A 25105-nucleotide genomic window follows, 5' to 3' on the forward strand; every position below is an offset into this window, starting at 1 on the left:
TGCCCTTTCCCCAATAGTGTTGTGTGGTGGGTGCACTGGGTGCTCCCAGGAGTGCCATTGCCATGGCCACCAGGAATGCTGATACTTTTTGCACCATCCACATGACCTTCTCCAGCAGTGCTAGGAAGCATATGCAGCTGGGAGCAGAGGTGATGAAGCACTCATAAGCAGGCAGTGGAAGGATGTGAGTGCAGGCATCAGAGGAGATGCATGAGTAGGGAGTCAGCAGCAATGGTCTGCACCAGAAGTCAAGGACCCTGTCACCTGCCCCACCTTGCCATGTGCTGATGCTGGCCCTGGGTCAAGAGATAATGATGGAATTATTTCTTGGATATATTCTGCTGCAGAGTAAAAGTGCAAACCTAAGAGCCTTTCCTGAGAAAAAGCCCCACTGAAAAGACCTGATTCAGATTCTGAGTAAATATACTTATGTGTGCTCTTTTTGTTTTAAACATATTCTTCCTGTAGATGGCAGCCTTTGGATGATCAGAGTAGATGCTGACTGTTGTTCCTTGGTGGACGGAGGAACAAAATAATTTCTTTAATCTCAGCCAATTTTACTTTCATATGTAGTTAGCTTAACAAAACATAGATTTGCAAAGGCCGTATCTAATTCATCAACAGACAATGTAACACAGTAATTATGGGTGTGATTTCTGGAAGTGGCCAAGAGGATTTTGATCAGATGAAAGACCAATTAAATTGTGATAGCCAACATATTAATCTCTCTCTAGTGCCTAATATATCTTTATCTGAGGTGTAACTCAGTTGGTGTTCATGTTCTGGCAAGTTGTTCTGATGTTCCTAATTAATTTATGTAGAAAATTTCTATGCTTCTTCTTCATAGAACCTGCTCAAAGCAGCTTAAAAAATAAAGCATGAGGCAATCATGAACATCATAAAAATCATTACGTAAGAATGTAAATAATTAAAATTAGCTACCATTAAAAACTTAGCCAATAAAAACCAAAAGTATAAAATCTCATAAAAACTCAGAGCAAAAACACCATAAAAACCTAAAACCATAAAAGAACATAAAACCTCACAGCATAAACTTTTTTATCAGCCTAGATGTTCCTCATAGGAATCCTCAGGATAGAAGCAGATTGTAGCAATAATTTAAATGTTAAAGACCTGTATAAAAAGAAATGTTTTGGCCTTGTTCCTAAAAGAAAGTAGGGTAGATACCAAGTGAGCCTGAACAAGGAAAGTATTCCACAAGCAAGGTGCTACTGAAAAAGCACTGTCTTTGGTCTCCAAAAGCTACAAACCTGTTCCTTCAGAGGGTGTGTAGTCCTTTTCAGGAGAGGCTGATTCCTCAGTTCTTAAGTAGCTTTGTCATTGACTAACAGCATCTCAGCCTTGTTTGGACTGACCTACAATTTATGGCTGTCATCCATCTCAAAACCTTTTCCAGGCAAATGTTCAGGACTTCCACTCCTTGGCCAATTCCCTCAGCTTTTAAACACTGCACACCCTTTTTGTAAGTGAAGAGGACTTTGGTGGCTAGAGCTTTCACAATGCTGTTCCTAATTGTGGTAAATCCATTTTTCAAAAACATTTCTAGACTTGATTTTTAAGAGGACTGTTTAACTTGTTCATTGTTTGTATTGGTTTTAACATATGATGTTGCTGACATGTGCCACACAGAAAATAATGGAGATGTGCTAGTCAATTTAAAACAGCAGTGAAGTATTCAACATTCTTAATTACTGTTTTCACAATGAAAGTCATAAACAGCAAGTCATCACCTACTAAAAGGGAAACCTAGAGTTTACTGCCAGAGTTATAACATGATTTTACTACAGCTGCCAAAATTTTGACCACACACAAATTTACTTGTTTATCTTCATCTCTTAATAGTCAAGAAGATTTAGCTTCAAGACAGATAAAATCTTACTTAAACAGAGGAAGAATCAATTTAGCTTAGAAATTTAGGACTCTCCAAAAGAATATGGTGTATGGAATCAATTTGGTTAGTACCACATCCACGGAGTCTGTTAGAGTATGGAATACCACAAAATCTTCCAAACATCATCTTCAATGGCAAGGTGTTCAAACACAGAAGCAAAAATGTTCTTCTGTACTTTGGGAGAGTTAACTCAAACAAATAGTTTGATATTTTTATTGGAGGAGGGATACCAACTGAAAAAGAAGAATGTACACTGCAAGATCTAATCAACATGTTCTTATAATCAAGATTATTCAACATTCTGGTTTTGCCTGAAATGTTTTGTATACTTAAAAATTTTACACTCCTTTCCAAACAAACACAAATGTCTTAAATAACTGCATTTTTATCTTGCTCTTCCTTCAAGAAGTTCAGGGCAGCAGAACATGTGACTCCTTATTTTATTAGTCATTCATTCTTTCATCCATTCATTCATAGCCCAGCCTTCCTACTGGGACTCAAGGTGAATTATAAAATACAGAATCCTCATAATAACCTCCTTGTAAGGTAGGTGAGGCTGAGACAGAATGACTGGCCTCAGAGCACCTAGTGAGTTTCATGACTCAGTGGGGGCTTTAACTAGGATTCTAGTCTGGCACATATAATTGACTTTCTGTTTCAGCTCAATAGAAACTCATTGAGGTTACTGTACTTTTTAATTTTAATTTTTTGCATGCAGACATGAAATAAGGAGAACTGACACCTTCAGACAGGTAATAACAAGGACCAAGTTTATTTATTTTACATCAGTCAAAGGAGATCTGTAGCATCCATAGGTCAAACCCCATTCTAAACTCAGAAGCAGTGCAGGCCATTGGTGGGATGCCAAAGAGTAAGGCCTCCTTTTGTTTGGGCACTCCTGAATTTATGGGTGAGGCCACTCTGGTTCTGAGCATTGAGTCATATATGTACGGCTCAGGCTTCTCCTTGCAAAATTTTATGATGCACAAGGGAGGTGTGCTACTTCCTATCTCCCTAGCTGCAGAGTCTATGGGTTGATTAAAATGATAGCACTCAAGGGCTTCCTGTCCCAAGTCCATAAAAACACAGTGGCTCCAGGCCTGAGAGTTAACCCTTCAACATCCAAATGGTGCCTCAGGGTGCTGTACTGTGCATCATTCAAACAACCTGCACTGCTACTGCCAACATGGATTACTAATATGTAGGTGTCACTGAAAACTAGAGAATTTCCTCTTACTGTTTTGAGAGTAGAGTAGGCAAAAAAACCACCTAGCCTACTGAGGTGTCATGGAAATATGGATTAGAGCACATTATACTTAATGATACACATGATTATACACATGATGACACATTATACACATGATATACATTGAGGCTTTTCCTTTCTTTTTGCTACAGGAATAGTCTTTGCACATTCTTCCTTGATAGTGGCTCTGGTTTCAGCCCACAGTTGTTTCAGTTTATGTATCATGTTCAATTGAACTTAGCAGTGCAAATCTATAATTTACATTGTTATTAAATTCTTCAAGAATGTTATTGAGAGTGTATTTTGGCACTATGATTATTTTAGTATTTATCTTCAGCTTTATTCTAATTTTTTTCAACATGTCTCTGAGCTCCGGGATCCTCCTGGAAGCGTTGAAGGAAGCTGTGGTTAGGCCTCTCCTGAAAAAACCATCTTTGGACCCTACCGACCCAGTCAGTTACCGCCCAGTTTCGAACCTCCTGTTCCTGGGTAAGGTGATTGAGCAGGCGGTGGTAGAGCAGCTGCAGGTCTTCCTGAATGATTCCTCATCCCTAGATCCTTTCCAGTCGGGCTTCCGTCTGGGACATGGGATGGAGACATTGCTGGTTGCCCTGATGGACGATCTCTGTAGACAGCTGGATCAAGGCGGGTCGGCACTGCTGATATTGTTAGATCTATCAGCAGTCTATCTATCATGACCTGTTGGTCCACCACCTTGCTGATGTGGGGATTCAAGGGACAGCTCTGAGTGGTTTGTCTCTTTTCTCCACGGTCGGGGACAGAGGGTGGCACTAGGGGAGAAGTTGTCATCCCGCCACCCGTTGGTGTGAGGTGTCCCTCAAGGGGCAATACTCTCCCCCCTGCTATTTAACATATATATGCGCCCCCTCGCCCAGCTGGTACGGAGTTTCGGACTTGGGTGCCATCAATACGCAGATGACACCCAACTGTATCTGATGATGGACAGCCGGCCTGGCTCTGCCCCAGATGTCCTGGAACGTGCCTTCGGAGCTGTGACTGGATGGTTGAAGCAGAGTCGGCTGAGATTGAATCCCTTGAAGACGGAGGTCCTGCATGTGGGTCTAGGGTCCATTGGTGCGGGACTCCGGCTCCCTGCTCTCGATGGAGCGCCACTTATGCCGGTGTCGAGAGTGAGGAGCCTGGGGGTGGTCCTGGATGATTCCTTGTCTATGGAGGCACAGGTTGCAGTGGTTGTTAGATCCTCTTTCTTCTATCTAAGACAGGCTCGACAACTGGTCCCCTACCTATCAACCTTACAACAGTGATCCAGGCAACAGTCACCTCCAGATTAGACTACTGCAACTCACTCTATGCAGGGCTTCCCTTCGGCTTGATCCGGAAACTGCAGCTGGTTCAGAATGCAGCTGCACGGGTGGTTGCCAGAGCACCAATCATGGCTCATATAACACCTATCCTCCGTCAGCTGCACTGGTTACTGGTTGAGTACCGGGTCCGGTTCAAGGTTTTGGTGTTGACCTATAAAGCCCTATGCGGACTGGGCCCAGCATACCTTTGGGACCGCCTCTCCCCATATGTTCCCCGGAGGTCGCTTCAATCAGCCACTAAGAACTTGCTGATGGTCCCTGGCCCCAGAGAGGTCCGCCTGGCCTCTACCAGAGCCAGGGCCTTCTCAGATCTGGCTCCGACCTGGTGGAACTCTCTGTCTGAGGAAACTAGGGCCCGGCAGGATTTGTTATCTTTCCACCGGGCCTGCAAGATGGAGATGTTCCACCAGGCATTTGATGGGGGCTAGGCTGTCCTCTCGCCGGCCATACCACTGAAGATCGTCCACCACCCATGCAGGACAATGCTGTATTTTAATATTTTATACCCGCCAGTTTTAATTGTTTTAATATGATGTTTTAATGTTTTTATAATGTTTTTACTGTTTTAAGCTGTTGTTAAACCGCCCTGAGCCCGTCTGACGGGGAGGGTGGTCTAGAAATGTGATTAAATAAATAAATAATAAATAAACAGTTTGTGGTCTGACCACAATCTGTTCCTGGTCTTTGGAATCACCATAAAAACAAAAACCTGGTAAAGCTGGAGCTGTGATTGAAGCCCAGAAAAACAATGGAAGAAAGAGGGTCCTGGCCCAGGCAGCCCTGCCCTTCTAAGTCAGGGTCACTCCCCCCAGCCCATATTTTGGCCTCTTTTTCTCTCCTTGTACTCTGTAGATGCTTCTGCTGGTTGCCATGACTGATGTCCCCCTTAGCCTAGCCACTGGCCTTCCAGGGCAGAGGCCCACTGGGAATTATCCTGGTAAGATTAATGGCCAGTCTGCCCCTGTATTATTGATTCAGTTTTGTCTAATGTTTCAGATCTTCCGATTTAAGATTTATTTGATCTAAATAATATTTTAATGAGCCATCTATATTTTCATTGATATTTAATCCAAGATATTTAATATACTTATTAGACCAATTAGATTCTGTTATCTGTTATATTTCTCCCTTAACCTGTTTACCTATATTAAACCCCATTAACATTAATTTATTAATTTTACATCCTTTTATTATATTATCCAAAAGTGGTCTCCTTGCGAGTTGGAGGGAATTAGCAACAAGGAGAGGCTTGCAAGAGGAGGGGTAACTTAGGGATCTTTTAGTCTACGTTTATGGGGATTGTCACAGCTAGAGAACTCCTTTCAATAAACAGACAGAAATTTCAAACGGGGAATCTTTATTAAAAATAACAAAAATCAGAAGCATACAACACATACACACAACACACAACACACATTCAAGACTAACTAGGAAAGAAAGTAAAAAGGCAGAGGAGAAGCAATGAGTGATGAGTGGCCAGCATTTCAAGGCTGAATGGCTTGAATGAAGTTCAAGGATGGAATGCTGGATCCAAGTATGCACACATTTTGAGGTTGATGAGCAGTCTTTTTTATATCATGGATCCTATCTTGGGGCAAGATTGCATCTTTTACCCCAAAAACAAAGGCTTGAGTGGTTGGTGCGTGGTGGGACAAGGGATTGCAAAATTGTCTCTGGAGCAAGACAAAGAACTACTGAATTGTTACCATGGTGGGACAATAAGTTGGTAAACCGTCTCTAGGTTTGTAACAAAGAATTAGGAAGGTTAGATTAAGTCTTCCTGGGTGGAAATAAAATTATCAAATTATGATTGATGACCCACGAGGTGGGTGGGTGATGTTATCATTAGACATGGGCACGAACAAAAAAAATTAACAAACCTGCAGTTTGTAGTTCAGTGCCGCCGAGAAACCTGAACAAATGAACCATAACGAACATTTCCCGTTACCAAACCAGTTCACGGTTCATGGGCATCGGAATGGCCCCCGTTGCACTTAGAGAGCCCATATTCACAGGGAGTGTTTAGCATCATCTCCTCCAGCCAGCATCCAAGTTTGGTCAAGATTGCAATAGGGATCTTGGAGTTATACCCTCTCCAATTCAAGGCCCCCAGGAAACTCCCACTCGATACAATTGGAGCCACCAGTTGATGCTGGCCCAGTGAACAAGGGGTTGGCCATCAGAACTGCCTATCAGGGTTTGCAGGGATGAGATTGGAGTGCCCATGGCTACAGAACACCCCCTTCCCCCTCCCTCCCCCCGGGTGTCTTCTCCCATGTAACCAATTGTAACCAATTTGCAGCTCCATGGTTGGAAGGAAGACCTGCTGATCAAGGTAAGCTGGGCTTTGATTTGGGTTTCCAGGGCGACAGAAGGAGTGCAGACAGAGTTCAGGCATTCCCCCAGCTCCATTTCCAAGGGAATTGATTGATGGTGCCTGACTGTCTGGCTTCATGAACTGCGGGCAAACGCAATGAACCAGGCTTCCAACGAATGTTGGTTCATGGGCCATGGACCCTCACGAACCGCCGGATCGTGAACAGACGATCAGGCGGTTTGTGGGGTTTTTTGGTTCATATTGCGGTTCGTGCCCATGTCTAGTTATCATCTCTCTGAGGTGCTTAAGAATAGGAAAGTAGTTAAGGTGAGATCACTGGGGTGGGATATGTTGATTAATTCAGGAATTCCAGGAAGGCCCTATCGTATCACGTCCTTAGTGTGCCTCTGGGGTGAGGGAGGGGGGTGAGCTGGCCTCGCCTGTTTCTCCCCATGTTTCAGCTCCCAGACAGGATCTGGCTTGTCTGCTTGGGCAGCAGCTTCCTTGTTTTCTGCCAGCTTGGGCAGTAGTTTTAATGCTGGAAGTATATTCAGAGAAGGGAGTTCATGGCACATCCATAACCATGTGCCTTCTAAAGTTATGGGGGTGGTTATGGCCGCTTACAAATGTACCAGCCATTTATTTCTCCTAAAGAAAATTGCCCTTGTTGTGCTGGCATAACAGATTTTGCATTGATTGTTGGGTAAAGTTGTTGAATGAAATGACTTCTGCTCCAGCTGTCTCTCAGCACATGTTGTAAAGGTTCTGGAATACTGAATTCAAATAATCTTTACTGTCAATTGTTTTTGTGAACACCTTATGACAATTTTACAATTGAATGTGAAAAGCTTTCATCGCCCCTCCATCATGTGACTCTGCAGGTAAAGCCTTGTAAACATCATTTCCCAGCAAACTGTTCTGCATTTACAATAAGATATTTGACACACAAATGGAATAATTGCTTTTTGAACATTTTCAGTGGTCCTCCTTCTCTATTTCTTCATATAACAGATTGACATTCTTGGGAGATTGGGTGAATGATCGCTGAGGTACCTCCAAAGCAGCACCAGGAATTCATAGTGCATGCAAGCTTCCTAAAATGGTGGCATCACTATGAACAAGAGAGTGTCACTATGAAACAACTGTCCTAGCTAATTTGCACAAAATGCTCATGTCTGGAGCATATTAGGGGCACCCTACTCATGCATCAAGGAACTACAACCAGTGAATAACTAAAGCCAGTGAGTAAAGCTGGGGCATAATTTGGGCAATCTTTGCCTAAATGGCACTCGAATTCACCGCTTAAGGCAAGATCTTTACTTGGTCTTATGATTGGACTGACTTTGACTTTAGCAGAGGTATCTATGGGATTTTGATCCATTAATTACTACCTGGCTGTTCCACACAGGTTATATAACTTTTAAAAGCCTGACACCATCTGCTAATAGTTCTCAACAGAGGATTAAAGCCATAGTGATGTAACAAGGCTCAAATGTTGTGGAAATTTTCACTTGTTTATTTCTATTGCTGCAATTGTGCTAGAAAATCTTCCCATAAAAACAATGAAGAAATCATTCTCATAAAAGCACATGAGTATGTGAATTAAAATTTTGGTTCAAGATAAGCTTTAAATTCTCTCTACATTAAGACTCATGGTTTGATATATAAATCCAAGACTGTTATTAAAAACTGCATTTATATTGTACATTTTCCCCTCACAGAAATAAAGGCAGCTTATGTAAGATCCCCAAGAAGGCTCCCAATCAGGGCAGGATGCTACATATATATAGGAGGATGCCCTCTATACCTAGACTGAGCTTCTTGTGCTTCTGCTGTTTCCTGGTGATTCAGCACCAGCAGTCATATTAGTTGCTGATACGTGAATATAGATACATACTACACAATGTAAAGAAAGAGGGAATCACAGTGAAGCAAATATGATGTTGCTCATCAGATTTGATGATAGGAGCAGAAAGGAAACAGCCACAGTTTCTGTAGGCCAGTCAGAGAAGGTCTGGTATGGAACTGAGGAATAAGTTTTGACAGGTTTGAAATTTGGCCTCACCTTAAAGAAGGGCTATGAAGAGGCTATTGTTCCATTAATAATAGATGACTGGAGTTCAATGGGCGTTAGTCAACCCAAGCAAGCATTGAGAAAGTACATATAAGACATTTGATCTTACTCTAGAACAACAAATAATCATTAAATATATTTACTTTGATTGTAAGGGATGTGAATATGAAAAGGCAATGATGAAAGTCAGAGAGGGATGAGAAAAACCAAGAAACTGAACAAGCAACAGGAGCAAAATGGAGAGCAGAACTGAATTTTTTAAAAAAGCAGGTTATTTTATTCATGCTGATCTAGGCTTGTTCATTTGTAATATTCGGGTGGGGATGACATTTGGCTGTTGAAAAGAAGGTAGACACAAGTCAGTGTACACAGCAGTAAAGTTATGACATTTGGACTCTTCCTGAGATTGTCAGGTGCTCTGTATGCCTGAAAGATTGTCTGATACTATTTCACTTAACACTCTTTCTGAGTTTAGCCAAACTCATTCAGAGGGCTTATCGCAGATAACAAGCCAAGCAAAAAGCAGATATGGAAAGCAATTTCAAGATCTGCTGACCGCTGATGGGATTTGCTGTCCTTTTTATCTTTTGGGCAATTTCCTTAGAGTGGACTACATCACACAACCACCAAAATGAGGCATAGCCAGCTGTATCAGCTGTATCAGCCAGAGCTACAAAGCTGAAGTTTGTTCCCAGTTCCTAGTTCCTTATTCACAATTTGCAAAGCCAAACACAAATATTGGGGGAAATTGAAAAGCTCTACACAAAAAAATAAAGATTGTAGGAGCACATATCATACACCTCCATATTCACTGGTCTCTGCCCTCTAAGTGGACCTATACTGGGTACTCCTACAAAGCCCAGTTCTTGAGTTAACAGCTTTCAAGTAGGGTGCCCTCACAACAAATCAATAAGCAGAAAGCGGGGTAGCTGTTACATCCTCTGGAAAAATCTGATTAATAAGTGTGATTGTGTCTTTTACTGGAACCTTGGTAAATAGGGATATTAATCAGATTTTTCCAGAGGATGTAACAGCCTTATTCCACCATTGTCTGACAACCAGTTACTTCCAATGGGATAACGAATTCTATGAACAGATGGATGGGGTGGCCATGGGAAGCCCTCTCAGCCCAGTTATTGCAAACTTCTACATGGAACATTTTGAAAAAACAGCTCTAGAATCAGCACCCCACAAACCTAGTCTGGTTCTGGTTCGTGGATGATACCTTTATCATTTGGAGCCATGGGGAGGAAGTATTGATGGAGTTTTTAAACCACCTCAACAATATCCACCTGAACATACAATTCACCATGGAGAGAGAAACCAAGGGTAAACTTCCATTTCTAGATACCTTGGTCATCCGCAAAGCAAAATTTCAGTTAGGTCACAAGGTCTACAGGAAAGCAACTCACACGGATCAGTACTTACACAAAAACTCCAATCACCACCCTTGACAGAAAAGAGGCATAATAAAAACATTAGTAGACCGTGCAAGACAGATATGTGAACCGCACTTTCTCAATGAGGAAATTAATCATCTAAACCACACACTTCAAGCAAATGGCTACTCCAGAAATGAAATCAGAAGAGCGAGTAAACCAAGGATAAATCAAACAACTAAGGAAAAACAGTCTCCCACAGGAAAAGTGTTTTTGCCATATATCAAAGGAATCACTGATCAGATGGGAAAGCTTATGAAAAAGCACAGCTTACAAACGGTATTCAGACCCACCCAAAAAATACAACAGATGCTACTTTCAGCAAAAGACAGTAGAGACCTCCTTACCTCTGCAGGAGTATACCGTATACCCTGCAGCTGTGGACAAGTTTACATCGGGACCACAAAGTGTAGCATCCAGACAAGAATAAAAGAACATGAAAGACACTGCAGACTTGGGCATCCTGAAAAATCAGCAGGGGCTGAACATAGCCTAACTCAAACAGGGCACAGTATCCTATTCCAGGACAATAAAATACTTGACAACACTTCCAACTACTTTGTCAGACTGCACAGGGAAGCCACTGAAATTCACAAGCATAAGCACAATTTCAACAGGAAAGAAGAGACTTTAAGAATGAATAGAGCATGGTTTCCAGTCCTGAAAAACACCAGGCTAACAAAACACTCTATACCCAACAATAGCCCTGCAGAGAAGATTAGCACATCAAGCACCAATCCATATGCAAAAGAACCTCCTCAAGATACAGTGAAGCCTCCCTCCATTAGCATTCCACACCCTGGGAAACGCTTACAGGATGACTCAGTCCAACCCCAACCCTCCTGAGTAGATATAAATGACCTGCCAACATCTTTTGCACACTGTGACACTGAGAGATCTCTGTCTTTTGGTGCTACACCTCTGAAGATGCCAGCCACAGCTGCTGGCGAAACGTCAGGAACTACAATGCCAAGACCACGGCTATACAGCCTGGAAAATCCACAACAACCATTTAGGAGTAACTTTTCATAAGATTTTATCCTTTATGTATTATGAAAGCACATACATAATCCTAGCCACACCGGCTTCCTTCTCTGTACTGTCTATGTTTTTCTACCTTACTAGTTCCTGTCATAAAAGACGTATATCAGCAGGCTTTTTAGATACCAAACTGGCCTATGGGTCACCTTTCAAATCCAACCCTGGGAAAGCAGAAATCTTTGCAGGGAGGAAAGGGCAATTAACCTGGCAGAGCAGTACACTGGCTGCTCAGACATCTCTCCTTGGGATGTTTGTAAGAGCTGACATCTTGTGAGGGATAAATTTATGTTGTTCTAGCCTTTTGGGTGCCATCATAAAACAAGCTCTGTGAGAGATGTGACTAGGGCAGAACCTTGCCATGGAGGACTGTTTTTATTTCCCTAGAAGGAGGGGACATTCCCCTCTCCCGGGAGGGGATTTAAAAAGGGCTGCTGCCTTTTGCGTGTGTGTTTCATTGGGGATGAAGAAAGGAAGGCACTAGAGGTGGTTTTGCTCTATCCCCTACCTCCCCAAGTAATGAACACATATTCCTGCAGGGGATGTCCAGGTACAGTTTGGTAATTCTCAAGGGATAGTTAGACATTAGATTTTCCTCTCTTTTGTATGCTCTCTGTAGTTTCTCATTGTGCTCTCTGTAGTTTATATTCTGCTTTAGTAAAATAAAGATCTCTCTTTGGTTAAGTCAAACTGTGTTCAGCCTTCTGCTCAGCCATTTGCTAGAACTTTGCACTTGCATAAAGTTCACCAGCTTCCAAAATGGCTGGTGAGGGACTAAGCCTTTTCAGTTTGGGTGGTGGCAGCTACTGAATGAACCAAAAGAAGAAGGGGGGGCAGGGTGAGAAGCCTCACTCTGGTCATAATAGCTCCTATCCAGTTTTCCTTGCCTTCTCTCTATTCCCCCTTATTGGCTCCCATTTTTGGTCTCCCCTTTCACTCTTATTAGGTGTTGCCTAGCAACTCCAAATGGCTGCAAAGACCTCATGAGGATGGGTCATGACTGGTGGCTATTTTGGATTGTGAGGCAATTGCATAATCATCATTAGAAGCCTTGCTTTGGATACCCTTGCCATTGGAAGCAACTTTTCCTGGCAAGCAGCAGCTCCTGTTCCTGCCCAACTACATGCTGGCACTAGCTACCTGGTTAAGACAACAGCTTCCTCTCCCTTTTGTTCCCTCAAAATGGCAGCTGAGGCCTTGATACATAACAGTGAAATCTATGTTTTTCTGTCCATAATTTAATTTTTATCTTTTCCTTTTCTTTCTCTCTTTCCTTTTTGTGCAAACTTGGGGGTTGACCCACATTTGTACAAACATTGCCCTACTCTGTACTTGACCCTACTGTATGGACTTAATGATCTGCATACCAAGGTCAATTCACTATTATATTAGGATAGCGAGGGAAAATTAAAATGCAATTTTAAAAAGTGTAATATTTTGAAATCAAATAGGTATTTTGGCTAAATAAGCCATTAAATTCTTTGTTTCCTCCCCTTTTGAGTGTGATCCAACTCCAAGTAAAGTAGATGAGATTATTTTAAATTAATCTGAATAGATGCTCTTTGTGGGAAGCACATATACAAATGTGTAGCAGAGTCAGATGTTCTTCCTCATGCTTAAAAGCCTTGTTAAAAGGTGGTCTGTAGCCATCCCCACAGTTCTTTTCATCTAAAGTGAAGTGAGGGTGTAGAGGACAGAAAAATGTCAAAGCATAGGAAGAAGTTTATTGCCTTTGTAGATAAAGCAATGGCTGATGGTGAAAAGATGGCACCAGAAGAACTAATGTTTACTTATAAGGGGATTTTGTACCCAGCTACCGTTTGCAGCCCTGAAGTCTTCAAAGCCCTTGAGTCCTTTGAAGCAAGAAATGATGATGTATTTCTAGCAGGATACCCCAAATCAGGTAAATATCTTTTGCTTCCTATGAATGTTCTAAATTCTAAACAGTAAGAGGTGGAATGGGTCTATTCAGTGGCAGAACACATACTTTTCAGGGACAAGTGCTCGACTTTAAAGGTGTAAGAAATTCTAAGCAATCAACCAGGCTGAACAAGGGCAGAATTAAGATTGTGGAAGGACTTCATGGAATTGTGATTGTGATGGTGTTACCCAAACAGAAGGTCTCCTTAATCAGTTGGGGGAATTAGCATTAAAGGAAACACATGAGAGGGGGTAACTAGAAATCTCCACCAATGTTTACAGGGATTATTCCCTTAGAGAAGTCTCAAATAAATCAGGCAGATGTTCAACCAGAAAGGAGTTTTAAAATTAAAAATAAAATGCACAACACAGCATGTAGCTGGGGAGCCCCATTGTAGGGCAAAACCTTCCCTGGGGCAAGCTGATGTCTCTGCCCCAAGTACAATAACTTAATGGTTTGTCTGGATGTAGAATAATAAGTTGGGAGAGGCTGGATATATTCATCTAGGGTGAACTACAGGTGAAAATATTGCTTGATGACCTGGCAAGCACCAGATGGGAAAAACTACCAGGTTTGCTGAATAGCTTTGATTAGGGTGAATGAGTGAGGCGAAGTATGACAGGGTGTTGACAAGATTAGACAAGGGTTTTCTTAGGAAACCTCATTATCTTTGTATCTCTCCAGGGCATAGAAGGGCTGTCAGTCACTCTGTCACCCTGACTTGCCTTCTGGTAATTTTCCAGGCTCTCACTTGATTGGCACTCATTTTGCTGAGGCAGACAGTGCCCTGGGCTTATGACATATGAGGAAGGGATTTATGATATTTATATCCATAAACTACCTTCTAAGCATGAGGAGGGGTCTGACTGCTAACAATGTGTCCTACCAGTATCTGAAATAGTTTATGTGACAATCTTGCAAGGAAGAGAGATGATCCTGGATATCATTGCTAGGAATGATCTGATATGGCCATTTTCATTTTTTTTAACTTTATATATTGTCACTGTCCACCCCATTTTCATTGTTGTCTTTATTCTTTCTTTTCCTTTTGGGTGGCAGTGATGAACTCCACAAGTGCAGTAGGGGACTGAAGATTGTATACGTGAGTTGGGGAGTGCCAACCAAAAATAATTGGCATGTGAGGCAGCCAAACACCATGAGTGGCTCACCCCATGTAATTGTGTTTGTGCTAAATCTCAACTATGCCCGGGACTCTTTCAGACCTGTCTTTATAGCAGTATAGCTATAACACAGCAGTACCTGGCACAGCAAGACCATAGGGTCAGCCAGGAAGATGCAAAAGATGTGGAGAGTTCAGCTCAGTATTTTCTCATATCTGATAAATTATGGATAGAATGATTGAGACCAGAACTCAGAAGGGTATTTTGTTGTCCTGCTGCATTTGAAGTCAACATATTGTTGTATTGGGAATTAGAGATAACATTTACTGCAAAGGTTTATTTTCTGTTATTTGTACAGGGTACATTCCATCTTGCTTAAATTCAATGTAATTTACAACATTTTAGACAATTCACAGTACCTTGAAATCTTAAAAGTAGAATATTTTTAAAAACACAATAAAATATCAGTAAAGGGGAAAACAACCTTCTGGGCAGGGTGGATAAAAACATATCAGTTAAAAACAAGTCTAAAAAGAAAGGTACTACATCCATGGTAAGATTTCATAAACTGATTCATCTAAGTTCCTCTGCAAGGGAATTTTGGAGGGTTGGGTCCATTATTGAAAAAGCTCCTGACTAGGCACATTTTGACTTGCAATGACACCGAGGTGGACATGGCAGTGCTGATTGGATCTTAATTGGCATGAGTTCATCATCAAGGGAGAAGTGTTAGTGGTATTCATGGGATTGCTACAAATTGTGCTGATTTGTACCAGAGATAACATTATGTTATTTTAATAGCCTTTTGAATTATTACTTCAGTGTTCTTGGAATGTTTGTGCTTGTATACTTTGATCATGATGGCTATATAATTAAAACAGTGTTATCCATCTATCTGTCAGGTACAAATTGGGTTGGCCAAATCATAACTGATTTGGTAGATGCATCTGCAAAGCACAATGAAGACACAAATAGCACAGATGATGAACTAGAAGAATTTCCATATCTTGAAGTTGGAGATGCTGAGAAATATCAGGTGAACACCAACTGCAAGCAGAGAAGCTCTGAAATATTTCAGTGATTTTCCTTTACTTAGGACAAAATCTCCATGTGTCATTATGTGAAATCTGAAATAATCTTAAGGTTCTTACAGTTGGTAAATCGAATGTGACACTGAAGGAAACAGCAAAGAGCACATGGGGAGAAGTAAGGACAGGTTTTCCTGTCTTCCTACTCCCTGTCCACAATCAGTTCCTCACTCAGATGGCAGAACTACAACCAGAGATCTTTCTAAGACATGGTGCTTTATTCCAAGGATCCCAGTAGATAATGGAAAGTCTTGAATCACTCACATGTGCAGCCCTGGTCCCCTAAGGAAAACACGGGCATGCCACTCTGTACTGTTAAGAACTTATTCTCATCCACTGACAAGGAAGCACAAGATTTATTATTTTATTTGACTTTCGAAAGATCACTCAATAAGTGGATTTGTCCAAAGCAGGCCAATCAGCTCAAAATCCCAAACAGTTCAGAGACCTGGGTAGCCCTTTATGTGAAAGAAAAATGTAAAACTTATATTTAGCATCAGTCCTAGGGGACTGTGTGTGTGTACATGCACACACATGCTCATATGTTCACAAGATACAATTTTGAATAGCCAAGAAATCCCCGCCCCCATCTGCTTCAGAGATTTTTCCCTGGCTGGAGAGGGCAATGTGAATATCCATGTGTCAGCCTGGATAGTTTTGAAGAGCTGTGAGGAAATACAAGATCTTATCAATTACCTGTAATATTAGGGAAAATGTTAGGATCTCTTCCACTGGTCAAATTTCACTCCATGCTTCCCTATCGTCCACATTTATGTGCTCTTCATTCCCATGCTCCATTTCATGTTCCATTTCATATGTACCCCTTTGTTTCCACATTATTTTCTGAACACTTCTATGGTAGTCTTTTGGCCTAATCTTATAATCTATTTGACAGATAAAATAGTGTTCAGAAATAGGTTTAAAGCCTACTTTGTAATACAATGTCGAGATCATATCAGTCCTGTGTCTTCATCCAGCATGTTTAAATGGATTCATCTTAGGACACCATGGTGATTGTGCATTCTAATATGTACAAGCAACTTTCCTTGGCAAGAAATAGTGCCCAGCCCCTTACCTTCTAGTGCCAAACCACAAGAATATAAAACCTTTCTTTGGGAATAAGCTTCTGGGAATTTAGTTAGGCTTGGGTGCACTGAAGCATGCAGTCTTACTCTTAAACTATCAGTTTCTAATTTCTTGCAATGAATATGGTGGCAGTTCATGGAGCTCTCAATACAACATGTAGTTTAGTCTACAGATTTTTTTTCTTGATCATGTACATCAAGAGTGGTTAGGATGATTTTTAAAATTTACGTTATATTTGACTTTCTGTTTTGAATAGCTTTGAAATGATAGGAAAAAATATATACTTTGTGGCCAGCTCTTCTAATAGCAAATAACCATTATTGTACAGGATAAATATATAGATGAATTATTAAACTGTTGTTTAAGTTCTCTTTTTCTCTCCACTATTCAAGAGGATGGCAAATTTACCTTCCAGAAGAGTTATGTTCACCCACCTTGTTCCTCGTAATCTACCTAAATCTGTCTTCAAGAACAAGGCCAAGGTGAGTGAGAATTCTAATGCTTTGCAGTCATTGTAACAGATACAGTTACTCTTTTTCCATTTTAAAGCCTCAGTGGTTCCTGGAGACACCATCAATCAACTGTAGCATGGACAGCTACTCTTTAAAGCTTCCCTCATGCCAGGGTTAGGTCCCAGTTGGGGTTGGGTGACTCCCCATCCTCCATTATTCTTTAAGGTTCCACAAAACACAAATGCTACGAAACATCAAATTTCACAAAGGCTTTACATATCTCTGGTCTGGTGGCATGACAGATGTTGAGTTGGATCCTGCCATGGAAAAGAAAAATTACTTAGTACACTCATGCAACAACTGCAGCAACACATAGCACTTCAGTATAATTTTAAACAAAATAACAATGCATATGGAGCAAAAATGTACAACAAACATCTTGCATGATTATTATCTAAGTTGCTTTTGAAATTGTGTCAGATCAAATATCTTGTACTATGTCTTGTGCACATGGAAAAGGCAATGGGGATGCAAGCAGACAGTGAGAAATAATATTATTGCTTTTGCTTGTTCAAAGACTGTTGTGCACATAAAAATCTTCTGTGGGATCCAACCCAAGGACTTCAGAGAAAGGAGTTTTCGCACACCTCAGGAGAGTGGGAAAAGTCTGCCCCACAGAATTCCTTTTCTGTGGAAGAGACTGGAATAATGTGCATGTATAGGAGCTTCATATACATGACTGGATGAACTTGAAGCTCTAGGCAAAATTAATTAATGACATTTCTCACTCATGGATAGATGTTTGAAACATGGAACTACAAAATGGATTAGGGAGGGATTCCTTTCGTTTGTCACAAATAAAATTCTTATATAACCAGTTAACACGTTACGTTTACCTAATGCAGATTGAGACAAGTGTTCCTTTCAGATGCTATTTAGGAACCATACTGGCAATATGACTGCTGGGGGAGGGGCTTGTGTAGAAGCAGCCCAATTGTATCATGGTAATCAAGTCCAGATTTCAGCCTTCTCCTTTAGAAATGGAATTTTTTGAGTTTGTATTAGAGAATATCCATTTGTGTATGTTAGAGAACATCTATTCACAAGAAAGGAATTGGGTGGGTTTGCAATGAATTTTGAGTTGTTAAGAAAAGCCAGCGTTAGGTTGACAGTTATAGTATATGATGATAGTTATATGATAAAGAATACAGGGAGAAGAAAAAATATTTGAAGAAGCAGGAGATTAAATCATTACTTTCTGTACTCATTTTGTGGTAGTAAATTGTTACTACAGTTTTGTCTTCATAAACTCTAGAAATATTATATGTATATATATATTAATTTTAGATACTGCTGCTGATTCGAAATCCAAAAGATGTAGCTACATCTTTTTACCACTTTTCCAATGGATTGTCTCCTCTTCGCTCTTACAAGTCCTGGGATGACTACTTCAAAGCTTTCATGAGTGGACAAAGTATGTTTTCTTTCCCCCCACTTAAAAATGCAATCCTAAACTGAGTTACACCCATCTAACCCATGTATGGAGGTCAATAGGCTTGTGCCTGTGTAATGAGCAGTCAAGTAGCTTCTGAATTATGGTGGCCCTATGAATTAATGACCTCCAAAACTTCCTATCATTGGTGGTCCATTGTATCTGTATAACCCTTCTCCAACACCACATTTTGAATTAATCAATTTTCTTCCTGTCAGCTTTCTTCATTGTGATGGGGAATGCCATAGTATGAATTATCTTGATCTTGATTCCCAATGACACTTACTTATCCTTAAGGATCTTTTCTAGTTCCTTCATGGCTGCCTTTCCAAGTCTCAATTCCCTTCTGATTTCCTGGTTGCAGTTTCCCTTTGGGCTGATGATTGAACCAAGGAATAGGAAATATTTAATAATTTCAATTTCTTCATTGAATAGGCTTAGAAGGGTGTAACTCTGTTTAGAGTAACATTGCAAACGAATGTACTTGGACCATGAATACCAGCAACACAAAAAGGCACTGTGGTACCATGATGCTAAAAGAATCAATTTAGACCAATTTGTAAACTTAAAACAACATAACTCACTCAAAGCTATCATGTTACTCTTCTTGGCACTGACAAAATATTTCTCAGGAACATATAGATATAGATTTCTGTGTAAAGTGCTGTCAAGTAACAACTGACTTACGGTTAGAGATGGGCATGAACAGCAATATGAACTAAAAAAAACCCACGAACAGCCCAATCTGCTGTTTGTGAACAAGCTGTTCATGAGGCCCCATTCTAAATGAACAGGTGGTCTTTGCAAGCCTCGTTTGTTGCTGTTCGTTGCTGTTTGTCAAACCAGACAGTCTGGCACCTGCAATCAATTCCCTTGGCAACTCAGGCAGGGATTGTTTGAACTCTGTCTGAGCTCCTGCTGTTGCCCTGGAAACCCCAATCTAAGCCCAATTTAGCTTGATAGGCAGGTCTTCCTTTCAAGTGTGGAGCTCCAAATTTGTTACAAGGAAGCAAAGAGCAGGGGGGAGGGGGGCTCCCAGTTCTGGCTTTGCAGACAGTGGAGAGGGAGAGACAGTTGCTGTTGGCATTTTGATAGAGAGAGAGCATTGGAGCTTGAATTTTCTTTGTGTGTGGTGGGATAGGGATCTACCCCTTCAAGTTCCAGGGCTGCTGCCAGGCTCTGGGGCCAAGCTATTATTTATTATTGGTACATTTCCTGCTGCCTGCTCAGGTAGGGTTTCTGGGAGTGGTGTCGTAGGGATCTTGATGGTTGGAGGAGAGCCTGCTGGCCCCCACGAACAATGAACAACAAACATGTTTGTGACCATGATCATGTTCATCAATGTTCATTGTTAGTTGTTTGTGGATGGCAATAAACAACGAACATCATGTTCGTGTTTGTTTTCTGTTCATGCCCATGTCTACTTACGGTTACTCCAGAAAAGAGCTTTCAAGGCAAGTGAGAAGCAGAGAAGCAATGGTTTACCATTGTCTTCCTCATCAGAGTCTTCCTTGGTGGGCTCCCATCCAAGCTTAGCTTCAGAGATCTTAGCTTCCGAGATCTGACGAGATTGGGCTACACCATGCCATCTTCTATCCAGATCAAAGATACCCCTCTAATTATGTAACTGACAATTGGTTGTAGAAAAACTGCTTCAAAATATTTCAAATTCAACTAAAATATCAACAATACTGTTCATACCTAATTCAATTTAGCTTCTTACTGTGTTTTATTTTTGTTTGCAATCAGAATATTGGAGAAATGCAATGAACAGAAGTAGCTTGTTGTCAACAACAACAAAATTAAGTAGTACAGCAGATTAAATTGATCACGCTAAAGATTCAAAAAGACATCAGCATATCAAGGATGAAGATCATTATATCTGCACCAGTTCCCTAAATTTCAAATTCTTTTAAAGCAAGAAAATTTGCCCCTGACTTAGATGATACTTGTCCTTGATACATCCAGGTAGGAGATGTCTCTTTTTATATGCCCCCAATTAGCAGTTGGCCAAGTTTGCATATGTTTCCCAAATTGAAGTCTGGTCCGGGCAGGTGCAAATAGAAGGGGGGAAATTGTGTAAGGAAGAGGAGGGGGTTGAACTGTAGTTCTACCTTCACAGAAATTGCATTCCAATTGCAAAAGAATACTCTGATCCTCAACTTTGCTTTCTTTTGTAAATGCTATATATAATTCCAGTACCATGGGGATCTTATTTTGACTATGTCTTTGAATGGAATGAGTACGCTGATGATGAAAATGTCATGGCAATCACTTATGAGGAACTGAAGGAGGTAAGTGTACTCTTTTGTCAAGATGTGCTAAGGAACTCAGGTAATGAAATAATATAAGCACTGAACTGAAATGAAGGATAACACTGCATGAGTGGCCACCTGTTGGAATACTCACAGTAGCCCAATTGCTAATGCTGCAATTCAAATATTATAATGTACAGGCTTCTTCCTTTGTACTGCTGTACAACACTGATTAAACTCCCAGACTACACAGTGTATATTGGAGACAAGTCCTTTGGCATGTCCTATAACCCAGTTTGGTGTAGTGGTTAAGAGTGCAAGACTCTAATCTGGAGAGCTGAGTTTGATTCCCCACTCCTCCACTTGAAGCCAGCTGGGTGACCTTGGGCTAGTCACAGTTCTCTGGAGCTCTCTCAGCACCACCCACCTTGCAGGGTGTTTTGTTGTGGGGATAATAATAGCATACTTGGTAAACCGCTCTGAGTGGGCATTAAGTTGTCCTGAAAGGCGGTATATAAATGGAATGTTGCTGTTGTTGTTGTTGTTGTTATAACCCAGTTCTATAGATTTACAGCTGAAACTTCATATAGAACTAAAAGCTAATCTATGACTCAGGCAATCTTTGTATCTACTGATAAAATGACTGGTATTTATTGGTCATTGCCTCCCATATGCTCCAGAAATAGTGATTTGAGCCATAGGGTCAGGCTGAAGGAAGAGAGAATGAAAGAGGCTTGAAATGTGCTAAATCAACAAGAATATTATTAATAATTTAAAATAATCTATTTGCCTGATCTCCACTTATTGCCTAACTTCTTTACTTTTTGTTTGAATCACATTTCTTATTTTTCAGCATGCTTAAAGAAGATAAAGTCATATGGCAGAATGTCCTCTTTCCCTCTTTTTTGTTTCTTGGTTGGGATATGGCTGCGGACGACAGCTTTGTTTCTTATTTTATGTTTTTCTGTCTTTCTCTATTGTCTTCTATTATATATTTCTTAATATACAAGATTAATTGAGCTATTCTTTTGTAATGTGTCCCAAAGACTGTTAAGTAATAGGCTCTTGTGGAGTTTTATTGATATTACTGCAGACATCAATCATCTTCTAAACTCACATACAGTTCTGGCAGTCTTATTTATTCTTTTCTTCATTTCAGAATAGAGCTTTGGGAGTAAAACGGATAAGTGAATTCTTTGAGTTGAACCTAACTGAGCAAGAGATTCAAGAAGTTGTAGACAAAAGCAGTTTCGAAGCTATGAAAGAAAATTCCCAACGAACCCATGGGGAATTCGGCAAAGTTCTTTTCCGTAAAGGTAACTTTTCAAAGAACTCCAAAGTTAAAAATTAATTCTAGATTAGATTTGAAAACTTGAAAAAGTGCCCATTTGAACCCAGGATTACTTCCATGATCATTCTTCCCCATTCCCAAGTACAATCCTGAACAGATTTCCCTTTTGTTGATACATTGATCCATGAACTGCCAGTTTTCATGCAGAACGGTATAGTCTTTATGCGATAAAATTCAGACTATCCATTTACTGATGTCCAGACATGCATCCTGATACATTCTCTCTACGCACAGGGAGTTCTTGCATAGGCGACTGCATATTCCCTCTGGTCTGTCAGTTTGCTATCTCCGTTGAAATGAATGGGACAGTTGTTTGGGATGTGAAACTCCCATGTCCATGGAAGACATCTCTAGATCTAAGCGAGGGAGGGATTGGCTGGCATCATGGTAGCTTCAGAAGAGGTGTTCAGTTGCTGAGGCTAGATTAATAGCTGGCCACAACTGGCCTATTTCGTTAGTAATTTCTTTCCATTTCATATCACGGTCATGTAACTTCTTCTGTCCACCGAATTCATTGAAAAATATCCTAGAATTGTCTGATTTTATTTTATAAAAGCAGCAGAAGTAGCAGTGCAGTGGAAACATATTGGGATCAGGACACATCTGGAACATTAGAATCAGTAGATATGATTGATCAAAATGAATTGCATGAGAATACTACCGATAATAACACAGATATTCTGTGCAGGTGGAGTCAGTGACTGGAAGAACCTTTTCAGTGAAGATGACAACCAGGAAATGGACAGAACATTTGAAGAACGTTTAGGGGTGACTAAATTAGGAGAAAAATTAAAGTATGGGGTGTATTGTAAGGCCTGAGGTTAACAACATAACTGCTGAAGCACTATCTCTCAGTAGTACAATCTAGTCATTACCTCATATAAATCACAATAGAGATCCCTTATACACCAGTGAAGATGATGTACTTGGTCATACCTGGTCTTTTCAGGGCTGCTGCCCCACAAAGAAGTGCAAAGAATAAGATATAATTACCAATCACTTCCTTAATGTTAAGTGCAAAGACAGATGTAAAGAAAAAGAGAAGCCACAATGGCTTCCTGAATCATGGGTAAGCCAGGCTTCTTCCTGCTTGGCTCCTGAAATGACAGATGTGTATACCAGCAAATTGAACAATTCTCAGCCTAGAGTTTCAGTTAGGGAAGAAAGGATAGGATAAAATCCATAAGCCCTGCCAACTGTCGCAATTTTAGCCACTGCCTGTAGTCATCATTAGCCACATCCCTGATATCTTCCTACAGAGTACTGCTCAAATTATTCCTATAATTCTGCTCAAGTTATTCCTATAATTCTGGGGTCACTGTGAACTCCATTTATGAAGACATATATACAATTTAAAAGTGTATTTATTTATTATTTTACAAAATTTCTATCCCAACTTTCTGGCCTCACAATGGCCACCTTATGGCCTCTTCAGCCTACAAACTGCATCAAGATCACCAACTTTCTACTCATGTTGGGTTAAAAGTTATGCTCTTGCCATCTGCTTAATTCCAGAAGAAAATGTTGAGGGATTTGTTCATTGCTCTCATCCCTCATTTGGATTATCGTAAAGCAAAGAGACCAGTTAAACCTGTGTACTGTTTCAAGGCCAGCTCTGCCCCTTTCCTCCATCCACCAGGGCCTTCAGCCCAAGCAGACAGAAAATAATCCTCCCCTGCATAGTCCCTAAAGACCATTTGAACATAACTTCCCTCAACCCTCTTCTTGCTCATTCCCCTGCTAGTGTTCAAGAATGTTCACCAACTCCTTCAAGGCCAGGGGATCTTAACATTGCCCTAGGTGGAAGGGAAGCTTTAAAGCAGTTAGTGGGCCACTTTTCACTTGCATAGAAATTTCCCTCATTCTGTGTATGCAGTAGATTCTGAGGCAGCTGAGACTCTTGGGTATGGCCAGAGACTCTAATTGACAGTAAGGAGTGTCAACTGTTTGGTATCACCCAAAGTAGTATCTATGGCAATGACATATTATTACACATGCATGACTTGCTGAAGACAATGGACAAATCAGCATTACTCCAGATACTTTACTTGGTCTAGAGTATGGTTTGCTGGTAAAGTTCTTTGTAACATATTTACAACCACACTATAGGTTTTAAAAAATAACTGTATGTATTTTTTCAATAGTAAATTTCCATGAAGTATTGATTTACTATAATGCATCATGTTACATTTATTCAAGTGTATGAATGTATGCATTACCATGGCCTGAATTTAAACCACTCTAATTTGTATGTAGGGTTACTTACAGGCTTGGAGAAAAATGCTCTCTCTCTTTAAAGAGGCTTCATGTGTAGAAATGAGTAGCTGAAGTTTTCATGACATGGAGGTAAATAACATCATCTGCTAAATAACATTGCATTAAGCGTTGGTTAAAGAGACAGGACATTTTTCTCTTCAGGTACATGTATGACACTGACTTAGTGAATTGAAGTATCTTGAACTCAATGCAGACTGATTTACAGTTGTTATGGCCACAGGCTGAAACAATTATATGAATTAATTAGCTTATGCTTGTTTTCAAATTCCTGCAATCTATACACTATTATTCTGTTTCTTTAATGTCTCAGCAGTTGAGCCTGTTTGGACAGGGTACAAATGTGATAAAATAAATAAATAAAATAAATTACACTGTGTAATCCTCCTTGAGTCTCAGTAAGAAAGGCAGACTATAAATAATGTAAATAAATAAATAAATATTAATGTGGAAAACAAAGGGCGATAGAGATCACCCCCTGTGATATCTAGTTGATATAGCTTTGTAGGGTGTGTGCAGGAAATAAGTTACATTCGCTGGGACTTATTAATTCTGTGATCTTTGGCCAGTCATCCTCTCTCAACCTAATCTCCTCACAAGGTTGTTTTGAAGAGAAGAGGGAAGAGGGAAGAACCACATACACCACCTGAGCTTCCTGGAAGAAAGGCAAGATAAAATCTGATTGACAGATAG

General features: G+C 40.5%; 1 protein-coding gene across 1 annotated transcript; it reads left to right on the forward strand.

Moving 5' to 3' along the window:
- Positions 1 to 13073: 13073 nt before the first annotated feature.
- Positions 13074 to 24725, forward strand: LOC129329397 (sulfotransferase 6B1-like). Its single transcript, XM_054978959.1, has 7 exons — positions 13074 to 13275; positions 15317 to 15450; positions 16981 to 17070; positions 18388 to 18514; positions 20732 to 20826; positions 21947 to 22103; positions 22827 to 24725. Exons 1-7 carry the CDS (start codon positions 13074 to 13076, stop codon positions 22955 to 22957), a joined length of 936 nt encoding a protein of 311 aa, XP_054834934.1. The 3' UTR covers positions 22958 to 24725.
- The last annotated feature ends 380 nt before the right edge of the window (positions 24726 to 25105 follow it).

This window comes from Eublepharis macularius, chromosome 1 (assembly GCF_028583425.1).
Source record: "Eublepharis macularius isolate TG4126 chromosome 1, MPM_Emac_v1.0, whole genome shotgun sequence".
NCBI lineage: Eukaryota > Metazoa > Chordata > Lepidosauria > Squamata > Eublepharidae > Eublepharis > Eublepharis macularius.